Here is a 17499-nt window from a genome sequence, read left to right as displayed (position 1 = left end):
TCGCTCCCGGCCGTGCCAACGGGCGTGATGTATAGTTGGTGTGCACATAGAGATCAACATAATTAGCGTATGTTAGAGGCTTGTTAATTAGCACCACCACCCCCCCCGCGCTCCCAGAGCGATGGAGGTTTCCCCGTCGTTTCGCAGCGCAGCTGCACGGAGCTCTCACCCCTGCAGCAAACGGGGCCAAATGTTCCCAAACTTACTTACGTTTTCCCCGTGATTACATTGATTTACCTAAAGACTGTTCGGGAACGCTTCTAAGAGCGGGCTAGGATAGAAATAATCATCATAATAAATTACAGTAATCACCGTAATTAAAATATTACAAAGGGCGAGAGGGGAAAAAAAAAAAAAAAAAAAAAAAAAAACCAACCCGGTCCGAGCTCCTTAAGACCCTCCCTCTCCCCCCTCCCCTCCGCAGCCCCAATCGCCCCCACCCCATCTCCAAATCCCGCTGAAAGCAGAAAGCAGAATCCGAATGGGAAGGAGAGGAGGAAGGGAAAAAAAAAAAAGGCAACTTGACGGCCGCCCCTCGTACTTGCTCTGCTGTGAGCGCCTACGAGGGGTGTGCCTTCGGGAAAATGCATACAAATCTGCCATTGATTTTCATAATGTTTCTGCGGTGTTTGAAAACCAATCGTTTGAACCTCTGAGATCTTACCTAAGTGAACCACTCCTACGCATCTAAGTGCTCCAAACTGATATATGACAATATCTACTTTGGATCACGTGTTCCTCCGGAGCGACTAAGACGGATCGCGCGTCATCTCGCCTTCCCAAATTTTTTCCCCTCCGCACATCGGATCCAAAACATCTATCTATAGGAGCGAGAAAAGGAGAAAGATGTTTAACTCAGTGAATCTGGGCAACTTCTGCTCCCAGTCGCGTAAAGAGAGGAGCGCTGAGTTTGGAGAGCGGGCGGGTTGCGCTTCCAACCTCTACCTCCCGAGCTGTACCTATTACGTCCCCGAATTTTCAACTGTGTCATCTTTCCTGCCACAGGCCCCCTCTCGCCAAATCTCCTACCCGTACTCCACCAACCTCTCGCAGCCCGTGCGAGAGGTCTCCTATGGTCTAGACCCCTCCAGTAAATGGCACCATAGAAGCAATTACGCGTCGTGTTATTCCGCAGAAGATCTGATGCATAGAGAGTGCATCCCGCCTTCCACCATGACCGAAATGCTAATGAAAAACGAGAGCGCGTACAGCCACCACCACCCCAGCTCCAACCACCCGGCACCGACGGGACTCTACGGCGGCATGAACAAAAACACGGTCCTGCCCCAAGGCTTCGACCGCTTCTTCGAAAACGCTTATTGCGGGGCTGAAAACCCGACCGAGAGCTGCGGGCAGAAGGGAGAGGGCAAAGGGGAGGCTGAGCCCCAGAGCCACGCGCTGTCATCCCGCGGAGAGACGGGGATGGACCCGGAAGACGAAGAGGAGAACACAACTCCCGGCTCTTCAGCCTCGTCCTCCTCTGTCAACAAGGAAGGAAGCAAAAGCAGCAATTCGAGTAGGTAGAGCAGTAAACGGAAAGGTTAAGGGACTAGCCCGTGTGTTTTGTCGGTCAAATTTTATGTGGAGTTTTATAAGCATTCAAAGGATTTTATTATAACCTACAAAGCTCTTTCTTCCAACGAGAAGAATTTTTACGATGGGAAAAGCTCTTTGGAAAAAAAAAAATAATAATAAAAAAAAAAAAAAGAAGGAGATGTTAGGCAGCAGACACAGCATCTCAGAGTCTGTGAAATTTTAAAAGCACGCCGTCGTGACAAATATTAACTTTGATCATGAACTTACATGAGCATTTTAAAAGGATTTGGTCCCGGGTTGCGGAGGGTAAAAGGCAATTGGGCAGAACACTACTCCGCTGCCTGCCCTTTCTTGTAGGCGCTGAGATGCGTGCGGTGCGTGGCTTTTATATATATATATTATATTATTATCCTTTTTTTATATATTATAAATTAAAACTGGATGGTGAGTCTTTTCTCTCGGTGGGGGTGTGGTGCTGAGGGCGTGGGGGGGGGGTGGGGGGGGGCGGCAGAGGGGGGGTTGTTGCTGGAGAGCTGCGGCATCCTCGGAGCGTTGGCTCGGACTTTCTGTTGTAAGTGTGCTCTCCCGCAAGGCCGGAGCAGCTCCCGGCTTTGTCCGACCGACGTGCGCTGCTTCGCTCGGCTCCGCTCTCTGCATTCACTCGCATTTCCAGGCAGCTTTTAAAGCGCTCCATCCAGGCAACTTTGCAAGCCAGGGCTGAGCGTGGGGCTCTTTTATTTTTTTGGCACAGGGGAGGGTTGTTTTGTTTCCCTCTTCGCTTTCGTGAGCAGCAGAAAGTCCCCTTTTGCAGCTCAGATGCGAAGTTCTCTTTGACTTTGATTCCTTTTTTGCGTGTGTGGTGAGGACTGGAGTTAATCAAAAACTTCTGCGGAACATAATATCTAGTTCCTATAATTCCGACCTCGCTCATGCTGTTTCTATACAGATAACAGATTTGCAGCCGAGCGTGCGCTCTGGTTTTTGGGTGTTGGTTTTTTTTTTTTGTCGCTTTCCAGCAGTCCCTGCCTCCAGCCCCGGGCTGCTCTTTGTCAAAATAATCTCTCCGCACAGAAAATGCAGCTGCACGAGGGTCCCTTCCTGGGCTCAAAGCCCGTGCGGTGGGAAAAGCGATTGCTAAGACCCCGTGCCACCTCACCTCCGCGCTGAGGATATCTCCCCGCGGTTCGTACCCCCCCTCGGCCCCCATCTGTGCGGTCAGCGCGGAGGTGAGGCCGTGCGTGGTTTCCTTGGGATGTTAACGCTGCCTTCTGGTTCTTTTAAGGTGCTCCCCGAACGAGGAAGAAGAGGTGCCCCTATTCAAAATTCCAGATCAGAGAGCTGGAGAGAGAATTCTTCTTCAATGTCTATATAAACAAAGAGAAGAGGCTCCAGTTGTCTCGGATGCTGAATCTCACTGACCGACAGGTTAAAATCTGGTTTCAGAACAGAAGAATGAAAGAAAAAAAATTAAGCAGAGACCGCCTGCAGTATTTCTCTGGAAATCCCTTATTGTGAACATCTTTTTAATCCCCTCTGCTGGCGAAGTGTTGGTGTTTTGGGAAGGAACGGTCGCACGCGTGGCTTTGCCCTTTCAGCCGACAAAGCAACCTCAAAGTTTAAAGCCTTTTCGTTACTTACATTTCTATGTCTGGGACAGTTCAGAGTAACAAAAGGAGTGAAACGTTCTTTCATTTACCAAACCGCTCAAGGACTCGAATAACACGAACATTTATTTAACTTTTCTTCTTTTTTTATTCTTTTTTTTTTTTTTTGCCTGAACGAGATGGGATTTCTCCCTTTCCCCCACCTCCCCCTTCTTCTTTCTCCCCTCCCCCCTTTTTTTTTTCTCTTTTAATTATTATTATTATTATTATTATTTTGATGGCGATGATAATTAGCCACCCCGTCCCTCCGAACGCATCGCATCGCTGTGCGGGTTATTACCACCGCAGTGACTTCAGAACGAAGCTGCGTTACCCCAAGAGCGGCCAAAGTCTCCCTGTAGGATCACATCCCTTCGTCTGGGGGTGAGTGTGAGTGTGTGCGTGAGTGTGAAGCACTCCGACGCGTGTGTCCCCGTGCGTGCGTGTGCACATCGCACCCACCGCTCCTCTGTGTCCTTCCTCCTCCCCATGGCCAAGAGCCGAACCCTAATTTAAATCCCTGTCCCTAAGCAGAAGGAAGAATCTCACTCCCCACCCCACCCCCTACAAGCACCCTTTGTATGTATATGAATATATATATGCATATATACATGGGGCCCTGCCTGTGTGTATATATATACATGTATTCTGTGAGATTCACGTTGAGTGGAAAGTGTGTGCGCGTGTGTGTGTGTGTGTTGGGGGGGTTGAAACCAGGCGAAAAGACGTTTGCAATAACCGAAATGGTTTGTAAATACATTTCGTAGTGTGGTTTTTTTTTTCTATTTTTTTCTTTCTTCCTTCCTTTTTTTTTTTTAATGTCTGGAAATGGGAGACGAAAACCACGAGAGAGAGAACAACAACAACAAATCCTGAACAAAAAAAAAAAAAAAATCCTGAAAAAAAAATTAATAATGATAATTCTTTGTGTATGTAAAGTGAGACCCCGGAATCCTCTGTGAAATTCTGTGGCAAAATAAAGACATCGCAAGCTGTTCTACATTATGATTTTATTTGACCATTTTATTAGAATTTCCCCCTTAAAAGCCTCTTTGCGGTCATTGCGGTGCGGGTTTCTTCTGTCGGGGTTTAAATACCTGCAAACATCTCCGAAATATCGTCATCCATATTCATGGCGTTGCAATCTGCTCCGAGAGGAGCGGTTCTGGCGGACACCTCCACCTCCGGACCCACATTTTTGCTGCGGAGCTTTCGGCACCGAACCGCGATGGATGGGGTTTTCCCTCGGCCCTGAGCTCGGCTCCAGACGCCCACCTCTATTTTCCGGCCGCAATTCCTCTTTTTCTGCGTTTTATTTTTATTATTGTCATTCCCCCCCCCCCCCCCCCATCACCACCCTTCCGATGATCTTTCTGTTTCTTTCTTTCCATGAAACTGGGGGCACCGAGGAGAGGACACCGCACCTTCTCCCTGCAGAGCACAAATGCAAAGTCAAGTCCTTCGATTCCCGCTGAAGGAAAACAAGTTCAATCCCATGCACGGGGGCTTCACCGTGATTTTTTCCCCCCCCTTGTTCTCACAATGACTTTTTTTTTTTTCCTTTCTCGCAGCGACACAACGTTTTCGAGGACAAAGAAGACGCAGCGCATGAGTTTGGGGTCAATGCTGCGGTTGGAAGCGTTGTTTTAGGGGGGCTTTGGGGGGGGGGCAGGTCGCCTCTCGCCTCCATGTGGAGCGATGGGATCGTGCATATGGACGTGGGGGGGGGGGGGGGGAGTTGGGTGGGTTTGGGGGGGGGAGGGAGGGATGTGACAGCAAAAAAAGAAGAGGGGATGAAAAAAAATAAACACCGAAACCGGCGGCGAAGAAACAACGCATCGTGTTCCCATCCCCTGAGCGTGGTCCTGTAAAATCCTCATCCTCGCTTTTAAATACAGCCCTTGTGGAATGAAAGCGCTTTGATGGTGTCTTCTGATTTTATTTGACAGCGGTGGGAGGATGGGGAGGGGGGGGGGGGAGGAGGAGAAGGGCTGGGGGGGGATTAAAACAAATCGAAACGTCCGAAACGCGCTCCATCCGTGCGCGCACACACACACACGGACCCCGAAAGGAGAAGGGGTGAGAACCGAGTCCGGTTCTCGTGATAGAGCCGTCCCTCCGCCACGAGAGGATGTCGGCGGGGATGTTTCTCATTAGCAGAGTGGGAAAGGGTGGGGGGAGAAGAAAGAAAGAAAAGAAAAAAAAAAGCAGGGGGGGTGGGGTGGAAGAAAGGGGGTGGGGGATGGCAAAGAGCCGCTTTATTTTCTCGTATTTATTCATTATTATTTTGGGGAAAAAATAAAATAAAATAAAATGAAATGCACGGGCTGAAAAGACAATTGTCCTCGGTTGGAAATGTCACCCCGAGGGTTTCCCTTCGGATAAAATACGGGGAGGGGTCCGAGGATGGGGGAGGGAGGGGGGGGGGGGAAGGACAGGAGCCATCTTCCCGCACGGCGCACGGGGCCACCCCGCAGCACCTCTCTTTAATGAGTGTTTGCCAAAGCTTCCCAAGGTTAGGAAAACCAGAGAGAGGTGCAATGAGGTGCACCTCGCGGGGTCAGAGCGGCAGTTAATGCTCCGTAACAGCAGCGGCTGTCCGGACAAAAGCGCCTCGTCTAGACATTGTAATAAAGGCTGCAGCACTAAACAGCTTAATTTTTCTTAATTACCCCGTCTGGCTAAAGGGAAAGACTTCCGCAGTAAATAGTAAACAAATAAGGGAGCCTTGCCCAGGGATTTTTTTTTCTCTCCCTCCTTCTCCCCCCCCCCGCCCTCCCCCATCCCGCCTCCCCCCCCCCCCCCCACAAAGGCCCCAGTTCAACTGCAGCACAATGAAACTGTAGGCCTAGTTCAAAGTTTTCGCGAGCTAAAATGGAATGCCAGTTGTAAAACCCAAGTTTATAGACCATGTGGGAGTTTACAGCAGCATTAAGCACCAGTGCCATGTAGGAAAAGGGCTGTTAATGTCGTGGGGAGGGGGGGGGGGGGCGGCGGAGGGGCTGAGGGAGGTGGGGGGGGGGGAAGCACACACGCTGGGGGGGCTGCGGGGACCGCTGGGGAGCCTGCAGGCAGAGCGGGGATGGGACACACGTGTCCCTGTATGCAGCACCTATGTGCGGAGGGGACGTACGGAGGTTTTGGGGTCGGCTCGCAGGGAAGAGCCGAAGGCCAAAAGTCGCCATCGAGAGGGGCATCCCGAGCCCCGGGGGGGGGGACGCGGAGGTGGGAGCGAGACCCACAGGAAGAAAAATGTGAATATATGATGTCTTTGAACTTCAATAAAGTCAAGTCCATCACCTTTAACCCTTTTGTAATAAAGCGGAATCGGAGTGGGTCGCGGCTCCGCGGCCGCCCCGCCCCCGGGGACAGGGAGGGGTGAGACGGGAGAGGGGGACCCACATTTCCCCCCGAAAAAGAGAATAATCATCAAATCCCATCCCATCCGTTTATGACGCCCCATATTTAACTCCGCCGCGCCGTATTTAATGCATTTCGAGGCGGGTTTAACACGCGCGCCGCACACTCTTTATGATCGCCATAAACCTTTGGATATCTCAACGCACCAAAAAAAAAAGAAGTTTTTATAACTTTGTTTGGCGTAAAAGTTTTACAAGATTCCCTCCTTACGCAGCTCCTCTTTTTTTTTTTTAATTATTATTATTTTAATCGTATTTATTTCTTTTGTAATCGCGCCAGCACGCGTTGAGGGTCCTCCATCGGACACCTCCGTCCCTGTTTGGGTGTCCACCACGACGGCGGTCCCCTCCCCCCCCCTCATAACCTGGGGGAGCCCACCTTAATGACACCCGGACTAATTACGAAGGCCCTCTGCATGGGACGTACGACCCAACCTGTTTCCTATAGCTCCCCGGATTTTCATCCACAACATATTGGGCGCAGCTCCGGGTTACTTTGTTGTGAAATATTGCAGAGAGCGAAGGAGGAGAGCGGGGGGGGGAAGGGGGGGCTGACTCCTAATTGGCTTCTTGAGGGATAATAATGTTCACTTATGTCGGCTCCCATACAAAGCAAATCATTTCCATTTTTTGGCTGGGGAGGGAGAAGGGGAGGTGGTGCCGGGGGGGGGGGGGGGGAAGGGGGGGGAATCCTCCGTGAGAGCTGCAACTGAGGAAGGAAAGTGTCCAGGGATTGTCCTTGCGCTGCCCGGGTCCGTGCACACTCGCACCCACCCGCAGCACCGTTTGCACACTCCTGAAGGTGCCCCGGGCACGAGCTCGTAACCTTGACGGTGAGCGTGCAAAGGGAGCGGTCCTCCTCGGTGGCACGTCAATAAGCAACTTCGCAGGAGCACTCAGCAAGAGCGGCACACAACAGCCGCGGGGGGAAACGCGGCCTTTTGACCATTTGCACTTTTTCCTCTTGGGTTTGACGTTGGTTTGCAGCTTGGCCAGAGCCGGGATTAGAAAACAGGCGAAGAAGAAAGGCGGTGGTTTTGGCAAGAGGACACGGATCGACCATCAATCGAGTTAATCCTCGCCTGCGGATCGCGGGGTGGACGCGTTTATTTGTGTCCGAGGAGCTGTTGGAGCCGTTCCCGACGGAGGGACGGGGGCCAGCAGCGGTGGCCCCCCCGGGCCCGGAGTCCCATCCCGACCCCGGTGGCCCATAACCTTCGGAAAAGCGATCAGACGCGATCTCCCGAAGAAGCTCTGTGCGGAGTTTGGGCTGAAATACGGGAGAGCCACCGGCAAAGCGGGGAGGGAGGGGGGCAGGGGGGGGGAGAAACTTCGGGGAAAAAGTCTCAGATTTGAAGCGAAGGGTTTGTGAAGTCGGGCTTCGGTTTTCCCCCCCCCCCCCACCCTGCTTCCAATGTAATTGTTTTTACAGTTAGCATCATTCATCGCCGTCCCCCAAACTGGAGGGCTGGGAGGGGGGGGGTTGCAGGGGGGAGCCCAGGGTTGTGCTACCCGAGAAAATAGGAAACGATGACTTCTATGATTTTGCCCCAAAATGGCGGCTCATTTAAGGCCTTCTCCGCCTTCCATAAAGTTGGGGATCTGCGGATGCGCAGCATATGTGGGACCGAAGCACGTTCCTCTGCTTTTGATAACTCCTAAATTACAACATGAAACCACGAGAATGTGGTTTGCGACCTCATAAGCTTTTCTTTCTTTCTTTCTTTTTTTTTTTTTTTTGTCTGGAGCGGAGGCATTAAGGCTGCAGCACATTGCTGATGGAGCCCATAAAAAGAAAAAAAAAAAAAAAAAGAACAACCAAAAAACTTTATTCATTTTCGGAGAAGAAAGAAAAAAAAAAGAAGAAGAAAAAAAAGGAGGGGGGCAGAAGGGGAAAGAATGAATGTAAACATTACAATTGTTTATGTGCTACAAGTAGCGGAGTAAATTCGTTCGTTTTAATTGTGAAAAAGCGGCCTCAGCCCTTCCCTGGAATGAAGTGATAGGGGCTCTGCGGAGCCGCAGCCCTCTGCTCCAAAGATGTGTTTGATATAAACCGTATGTGAGGGCGCAAACGACGGCCAAACTCTGTGTTTGGGGCCGCGAACAGCGGGAGATGAAGAAAGCAGAAGATACCCGCGGTTATCTCCCAGACGATGACTTCAGGTACGGAAAATAAAAATACAAAAATACAGAAATACAAATAAAAATGAATAAAGGACGATTCCGGTGATTTTATTTGGGTTTGTTTTTATTTTTTACCCCGAATTCTCTCTCTCCGTCCATGTGGTTCTCTGTAATCTCGACCTCAAGCGGCGGTGCTGCCGATGTTTGGAAGGTGGAGAGCCTCAATTTTGGGGATCTGCAGCCCAACAAAGCCCCACAGCTCCCGTACCCGCGGGTCATTTCAAGGCCGGAGGTGTGAAATTGGATTTGATTCCGATATATAGACATATTTTACCACCACCATCGCTCCTTCCTCCAGAAAGGAGTGCTGAGCTCCGTCCCCGCGGCGCTCCCCGGCTTCGGTTATAGCGGTCCTTGGAGCTCCGATGTCCACTCGGGAGCGCTCCACGGAGCGGAGCAGCCGCCCCACGCACCCTCGGAAGGGACTCCGTTCACAGCATCGGCACAAATATGGAAAGAAATCTTTTTTATTATTATTTTTTTTTCCCATCGTCAGACGAGAAAAAATCGGAGTTTTTGGCCCGGGATTTGCGCTGAGCTCCCGGAGCCGCATTGCGGCCCTTCCCTCACTGCTCGCGGGTTTTACCTTTGCGTTACTCCGCTCCTCTTTCACCTCTCGTTTTAACTCTTATCGGGGACTCTCCGCGATCCCGAACTGCGCCGCATCTCCGTCCGACGCTGCGTTCCTCCCCCGGCTCCAAAGCGCGGCGTGGCCGCGAGCTTTGCCCGCACACAAACACCTTTCATTCCCGAACCGTGCCACAATTCCCATTTCCAAAGCTCTGCGAGAAACAACCCCCCCACCCCACCCCCCCACCCCTCGCTTTCTTTCTTCTTTGGGGTGAGGGGAGGATGGGGAGGGGGGGGGGGGTGTGTGATAGTGAAGTTTGTTGGATAAAATCACGGAAACGTTTCAACACTGAGGAGTAAACTCTTCCCAAATCCCCGGGTCACCTTCCTGCTCTTTCCCATCTATGAATTACGCTGCGCAAATTCGGTCCCGGTGATCAAAGGAGGGGTCCGGGCTCCGAGCGCAATTTGGGTCCCCGCAGCCCTCGATGTTGGGGGTCGAGCAGCTCCAACACGGTTTTCAATACCACCTCAAGGAACATAATATCATTCCATAACTCTTTGACTTAAGTTACTCCGAAAGAAGGAAGCGGGGTAAGAGGGATTGTAAAGTTTGATAGATTTCTTGTGGTGATAGTTTACAGTTTCTAAGCCAACATATAAAGGCGTGGGTTTTATTTTTGCATCGCTGTTATTGTACTCCAGTGTACTTTGTCATAAATCAGAATTATTTCCGCTACAACGCGGGGCATAATGCCGGGCAGAAATACAAATTTAAGGTAATCATTAAAGTGTTGCTACCAAATACTTCCTCGAAGCGAAAATGAATGTTCGTCATAAAACGGCAAGAAAACTTGCTAAAAAAAATAATAATAAAATACAATGGGCGTAAGGAGCGCTTTCTCCACATAACTCACGGTTAAATAATTAGATTGAAAAGGGGACAGGTAAAAAACACCACGCCGAAGTCCGAGGGATCCTTTGTCTTCTTCCAATGGTCCGCACCGACGCAGTGCTGCGCCAGAGGGGCATCGCTGTCCCTCTCCCCTCGGCTCCCCTCGTCCCTCCGCTCCTTTGGGGACGTTGTAGGGCGGCTGTGGTGCTGGGGACAATGGGAGGACCCGGGCCCGTCCCCATCCTCCGTTGGGCCACGGACCGCTTTGGGGTTCCCACCCACGGACGGTCTTCATCCCAGAGCTTCGGATCCGCGTCCCCGAAAAGTGTGTAAAACCCGAAGTGTGTTATCAAAGCCCTCACGGCGGGCAGAGGTTTCCCCTTTTAAGTTTTAATAGCGTTTGTTCGTATTTATTTTCTGTAATTAGAGCAAAGCATTTTTCCCAACGGGGGTTCCACTTAGGCTGATGAATTTTATTTCCCTTCCCATTAATGACCCATGTTTATCATACTTCTAATTATTTTGAACCTTAAACAATATTCGCTCGCCCGGAGACGCTCTCTAATGCCAACCCTCCATTGCCACGGCCCAAAAAAGCCCCATCCCGGCCAACTTCTGCATGACCCCCGCGAAACCTTTTGACCAACGAAATGGTTTTCCACCTCCTCGGCCCTTTTCGCTCCCGAAGATGCTGACGAGCAACTTGAGGAGCTGCTCCCGAACCGCCCCAGCACCCGCACCATCGCTCCGCGCTGCAAAAAGCGTTGACCGACCCCCCCCCACCCCCCCCGTGCGCGGTGTAAATCTCCGTTTTACACTCCCAGCATTTACACGTTCATAAAAGATGGGGATTCCACCACCGCTCTCCCTTCTCGGCGACCTGGAGGAGCTTTGCTCGGGGTGATATCCTCCTTTGAGGAGGAGAAAAATCGGATTTAATGTCACGTTTCCCCGTGGTGTGCTCTGAGCGATTCGTCCGCGTCTCCTGCGAGAAAAGCGCACGGGGGGAGAGGGCGAAAAATCGGGGCAACACGTTTAACCTCGGGGCGGACGATGGAGGAGGCGAAGAGGACAAATTTCGGTGCCTCCCCCCACCCCACACCCCCCCTCCCCTCAAAAAAAGAAGGAAAAAAAGCCAAAAATGAAGCACACGTGGAATTATCCCGCTGAGTGGTGTGAATCGCTGAGCGGCCGCGTCGGCTGCAAAAGTAAAGTCGAAAAGGGGGGGAAAAAAATCAAACTGGGAAACGTGGGGGGGGGGGAACTGGGGAGGGGGGTGGAAAGCAATATAACACAAAATTGCATTGGTCTTTAATTTCATCACCTATAAATGAGAAAATATTGGCTCCCACACTAAAGTTTTATCCTTTGCTTATAAATATTATGTGGAATTTTCGTTGGATATCATAAAACCGAACGATTTCTATCAAACTGTTTTAAAAAGACCTATGCAGATAACACAAATAGAGGCAATAAAGTCGCAAATAGCTTTCCAGGGGAACCAAATGGCGTCTGCAGCCGACGAAAAGCTTTTACTGTGCAGGAGGAGAGCACGCGAAATCGGGGAGCGCTCTGGGAGGCTTTCTCGGCCTAAGAGACGGGAACTGGTGGCACTGGTGCGGAGGGGAGACCCGCACGTCCTCCCAACGTGAAGCCGAGGGGGGGGGGATGGGGGGGGATGGGGGGGTTTACGGCCCCGCTTTTGCTAATCTTTGGGAAAACAGGTTTTGCAGACGTGAGAATATTTCGGCGGGACTCCGCTCCAAACCGTTACAAATCACCCAAACGGTCAAGTTCCACTTTCTGTGTTACAATGAACTTTTTTTTTTTTCCCCCGCTATTTTGCTCCCTTTCCTTTCCTTTCCCCATTTTTTCCCCTCACTTCTTTTTTTTTTCCTTTTCCCCCCTTTTCTTTATTCTTTTTTCCTTTCTTTCCCCCTCTCTCCTTTTTTTTCCTTCTTTTTATTTTTCACTTCTCCCCCTCCCCCCCTTTTTTTTTTCCACACGGAAGGTGACGTTTTCTTCTTTGTGGCGTTTTCTTTTTGTTTCCCTTGAAAATGACTCTGAACCCGTCTCTTTCTAACCGTAATGATCTTGAAATTCTCCGCTATCGCGCTTTTCATTTCTTTATTCTCGATCGCTCTCAGCCGCCATCAGACTTCGCCCGCCAGCACTACGAAGAAAAAAAAAATGGCTAAGAAAAGAAAACAAAATCTTACGGAGCTCAAAGCTCCGTTTGTGAAATAGCCCACAAAGAGAGCGACGTTGGGGACGGAAGGTAACCACGAAGGTTTCGATCCCGTCGCATTGAAGGCACCAAATCCCGCTCGGAAATGGTGCAATTTAAAAGCGATCGCCAACTTGAGCGCCCATTGCGCACACAAAAGAGGAGAGCGGATATATTGGGGGGAGGGAAAAGAAAAATAAAGTAACTTTCCTCTCGCTGTCTCCATCAGGAAAACACAAACGTGTGCGTGTGCACTGACACGCAATGAAACCTGCACAACACGGGAAACTTGCAGCGTGCAAATCTTTCTGCGCGATGTGCACCGAGTCCCACGTTGGGGGCGGTTTGTTGTGGTGTTGGGTTTTCTTTTTCTCTCTCTCTCTCCCCCCGTAGTAATTCGCTGAAGGGACACACAGAGGGAAAGAGACGGAGACAGAGAGAGGGGAGAAACCCCACGGCCGCAGCCCCCTCGGAGCCCCTTGACCCCCGCGTTCCCCCCACGAGGAATTCCTGCGTGCGGCACCACAATGCCATCGCGGCGCAGAAACTGAAGGCGGTTGGGAATGAAAGTGGATAATTAAAAAAAGCTGCGTCCTTCGCTGAAGGGAACGGCAAAAGCCGAGGGGGGAAAGCGGGGGTATGAGGAGCCGACCTCGGCTCGGAGCCGTCCTTCTTCTTCACGATACGTAAAAATAAAATAAATTAAATCCAATAATAAAAATCAAACACGCCGTTTCTTTGGGAATATCCGATCTGCTGAAGGGTTTCGGGGAACGTGGGGTGAAAGGAGCGAGGGGATCCCTCATTTCTGCCCCGTTTTTATCCCCCGTTTACTCCCTCGAAGCGGCAAAAACAAAGCGGCTCCGATCGCATCCCCCCCCCCCACCCCTCCTTGGGAACCCCAAATCCTCTTCATTAGGACCCAAAACGAGCAGAGATGGGAGAAGCGAGGGCAGATCGATGGGGGTTCGGGGGGCGAGGGGGGCGGTCGGGGGGCGGCCGAGAACGAAGGAGAGAAAGTGATGGGGGGGGGGGGGGGGAAAGGAAAGGCAACAATTAAAATTACGATTGCTTTTGGGGTGCAAAGAGGTATCTGCGAGAAAGCACGGAGGAGAAAAAAGGCGGGGGAAGAAGGGTGGGGTGCTATGGTTTTTTTTTAATATAAATTTCCCCCCTCTCCTCATTTTATTTATTTATTTTTCTGGGGGAATAATAACAAACCAAACAAACAAAACACCCGCTTTTTTTTCGATTTTTTTTTTAATGGGGGGGAATCTATCTATCTCTTTATCTATCTATCATCTATCTACCTATCTATACATTTATTTTCCTTTGCCCCCTTTTCCACGCGGGGCTCCGTTGGTAAACAAACGGGCGGGAGGGGAGCGGGGTTGGGGGGGGGCTGGGGGGGCGGAGGGGCTCTCTGCCTTTGTTCAACGTGAAGGTCCCGGCCCGGTGCTGGCAGATGTCGCTGTTGCTCCACCGGTGCCGCTCCCGGTCCCGACAACTTGACCCCCGTGACGTCGGCCCCGTCTGAATCATCAAGGCCATTTTCAATCCTCATTGGCCTGGGCATCACGTGGGGGGGGTGGGGGGGGGGGACCGATGCGTGGATAATTATGGTGCTTGATATTTTTTCCCCCTAAAAAAAAGATGTCAGCCCCTGGCTGGAGTATTCCTCCTTAAAAACCCTCTCTGAAAATGTCATGTCCCAACAATGTGACTTCTAACTCGTTTTTGATGGACTCGTTGGCCGGTACCTGTAGAGGGGAGAATTATTCCTCCAGCCAAGGGATGTACATGCAGCCTGGGAGCGATTTCAGCTGCGGAGTCATGAGGAACTGTGGAATTATCCCGTCTCTTTCCAAAAGGGACGAGGTGAATAGCGCTACCTTGTCTCTCAGCACCTATCCATCTTACCTTTCTCAGCTAGACACTTGGTGTGACCCCAAAAATACGTACAGGATCGAGCAACCTGTTGCAAGACAGCTCCCATCCTGCTCCTTCCCAACCAATGTCAAGGAAGAGAATGTTTGCTGTATGTATAACGCTGACAAAAGGGCTAAAAATGCCACAGAGGCAGCCCTCTACCCCAACCAAATGCCTGAGCCTTGCCTAAATGACCATGAAGTCCCCGTTCCTAGCTACTACCGAACAAGCCAAGGTTACCCCTCCATGGAGAAGACGTCAAACTGCAGCAATCCAAATGAGTTTGAGGCAAGTTTTGAATCCAGGGCGAGCCTGAACCCAAGGAACGAGCATCTGGAACCAGCACCACCACCACCTCCTCCTCCTCCTCCTCCTCCGCCCCCGGTGGCTAAAGTGAGTTTTCCCGAAAACACAAAAACAGATAATACTCAGAACACATCCACGAACGAAATTAAAACAGAAAAAAGCGCCCCAGCACCCAAAATCAGTCCTTCGGAAGCAGAGAAAGAGCTGAATAAAAACACTGACACCAGCACTGACAATTCTGACAATGAAGCTAAAGGTAAGGGAATCATTCATTATCAGTCGCTAATTTCTGCAATTAGTAATCGTCCTCGGCTGTGAGAGCGGCAGCGATGCGGATTTGCGGCGGTTTTGTCTCTGTGCGCTCCAGAGATTGGCACAATAACGCAGTTTTTGTGCGCGCGTGTTTTGTCGTTGGCTTCGGAAAACACGGAGATTTGTTCCGAGTGGAAACGTGCATTTAAAACCGCGTATATCGGAGCTGCTGCGGGGGGCGGGGGGGTGTAAAGAGCAGTCCGCTCTTTGGGAGCTCGTCCTCTCGTCGTGTGCGATGAGAAAGAAAAAATAATAACGATAATAAATTGCTGTGCATGTGCTTGTGGAAAAAAAAGATGTCCTTCGCGATGAGCGCTGCGGAGATGAGGAGGATTTGCAAAGATTGCGATATCGCAGCGGCTCCGGGGGTTGTTTGGGGGGAGGGGTCGGTTCGGGGGTTCTGTGTTCTGGTGCTGTTTCTCAGGGCGGGTGAACCCTGTTTTTTCCCCTTCCCCTCGTTCCGCTTTCCGCGCAGAGCGCTCCATTTCCACGCGCGGAGCGGATGGGGCTCCTTTGGGCTTCGACCTTTGGAAAAGGGGGGAAAAAATAGGGGAGAAAACGCCGTTTTGAGGCGGTGAACGACTCAGCCCGGAGCTGTGCAGTGCGCTTCGTTCCGGGGCTGAGGTTCTCGTTGGGGCTCGGAGAGGGGGGGGGAAAAAAAGGATTTCTTTTTTTTCTTTCCCGGCGAATTGAAGTCGAAAAGGAAAAAAAAAAAACAAAAAACAAAACCAAAACCAACCCAACCAAAAAAACAAAAAGCAAAACCGCTTCTATGTGTTGAGCAGATGTTTTAACTTTGGGACGGTCTGAAAAGAGTCTTTCATTTACCACATTTTATTTTCGCGGTGGAGATTGCATATGCGCTGAAACAGAAAAGAAAAAAAATCTGTGTGTGTGTGTGTGTGTGTGTGTGTGAAGGCGAGGGTCTGATCCTGCCCCGGGTGCAGCTCGGGGCTGTCAGGGCTGCTCTCGGGTCAATAAGCGGCCGTGATGGCGTTGGGACGCATCGAAACGCGGTTGAATGTCGGGGTGGAAATGCGGGGAGCTCTGCTCGGGTCGAAGCGCGGTGGGAATGCGTGTGCGGGGCTCAGGGGACGGTGCAGCGCGGTGCATGCGGGGCTGCATGCATGCATGCATGTGGCCGCCGTGTGCAACGTGCACCGCGATCTCTTGTGCAGAACCCCTCTTCTGGCGTCTCTCTCCCCCCCCCCCTCCCCCTTCCCTCCCAACCCCCCCAACCCCCACCCCCTAAAATCGGCCTTTTTCAAAGCACGACGCAGGGCTGCCGTTTTGCACCCTTTTATTATTGTGACGATCAATTATTATTTGAAAGAGCTGCGTTATCCAAACGGGGAACGGTCGAGACGGGTTGCGCCAAAACGCAACGTCAAGGTTATCACGATGCTGCAAACCCCTCCGCACCGGCCAGGCTCGCTGGGGCCGAGCCCCAAAGCGAAGTCCCGTCTCTCCGGGTCTTGAGGGTGGAAATAGGGAATTAAATCGGTGGAGATCAAGGTTTCCTTTCGGTTCGGGCTCGCAGCTCAACGCGGGTGCGTGGGGCAAGGCGTGCTGGCCCAGATATTGGCGTTGGAGGAGATATTCGCCCTCGGCTGCAGCGTTTTCCAATGGTCGGATCCAATGTGGGGCGGATTTGGTTCCCTTCTGTTGTCGTTGTTTCCTCTCCAAACGTTTTCTGCCTTGAGTTTTCGTTAATGTTGGTGCGGCGCGGCTTTTGTTGCTTTTGATATAAGTATGTGTTTTATCCGCGCAGAAGGTAAGAGATCTGATGTTCTAATGTAACTGAAGCACTTGGGGAAGATAGGGTTTCAAAGGGGATTTCCAGGGCTTGGTAACATAAAAAGGTTTTCTCCAAACGCGAAAGCGGTGCCAATGTCACACAGCACATTTTCAAGGTGTGTTCGCTTAAATAAAGTTCTTTTCAGTGAGAGACTTTCCCGAAAGTGACACTCGCGCAGCGCAAGGGACGTTGTCACCATTGCGGGCTCCGCTTCGCTCTTCCCCTCCGTTCAGACACAAATATTGGCCCGGGGCTGGTGCCAGGATTTTCTCATGACCAAATTCAAAGCCCAAGTATTTGCCGTGTTTATTTATGGACGTGTGAAATACGTTTGCCTTTGCCACGGGTGCGTGTGTGCGTGCGTGTGTGTGTGTGTGTGTGGAGAGCCCGGAGAGTGTCTGTGGGGTTACGATCACCTCCGAATTTACCCAGACGTGCCCGCACGGCTCATAAAGGCAAATCTATTTCATACAATCCCCGCTCACGAAAAGAAAAAAACCCACACGTTGTCAAAAAGGGCGGAATGGGGGACCCTCAGAACGAGGGGACAAAAATCCCCTTCCCCGAGAAGAGCCCGCTCCGCCAGGCGCAGATTTCAGCATCTGCACTTCATTTTTTGGGGGGGGGGGGTTGGGGGGAAGGTTAACACGGGGGAGCACGAGAGTTCCCAGAGCCGC

The 17499-nt window shown here is 51.2% G+C and overlaps 2 protein-coding genes across 2 annotated transcripts in view; both read left to right on the top strand.

Annotated features, from left to right (window-relative positions):
- Positions 1 to 803: 803 nt before the first annotated feature.
- HOXC11 (homeobox C11) lies at positions 804 to 3247 on the top strand. Its single transcript, XM_065731603.1, has 2 exons — positions 804 to 1516; positions 2819 to 3247. The coding sequence occupies exons 1-2, from the start codon at positions 847 to 849 to the stop codon at positions 3049 to 3051; spliced, it is 903 nt and encodes a 300-aa protein (XP_065587675.1). The 5' UTR covers positions 804 to 846; the 3' UTR covers positions 3052 to 3247.
- A 10902-nt stretch (positions 3248 to 14149) lies between these two features.
- The window catches only part of HOXC10 (homeobox C10), a 4140-nt gene continuing 790 nt past the window's right edge, over positions 14150 to 17499 (top strand). The window contains exon 1 of the mRNA XM_065731602.1: positions 14150 to 14968. Within this exon, the coding sequence (XP_065587674.1) occupies positions 14179 to 14968 (790 nt within the window). The 5' untranslated portion in view covers positions 14150 to 14178. The remainder of the gene's footprint in view (positions 14969 to 17499) is intronic.

This window comes from Cyrtonyx montezumae, unplaced genomic scaffold, assembly GCF_038088225.1.
Source record: "Cyrtonyx montezumae isolate F1298 unplaced genomic scaffold, pur_monq_1.0 scaffold_142, whole genome shotgun sequence".
In the NCBI taxonomy this organism is placed as follows: Eukaryota; Metazoa; Chordata; class Aves; order Galliformes; family Odontophoridae; genus Cyrtonyx; species Cyrtonyx montezumae.
This window is presented reverse-complemented; position numbering and strand designations above follow the sequence as displayed.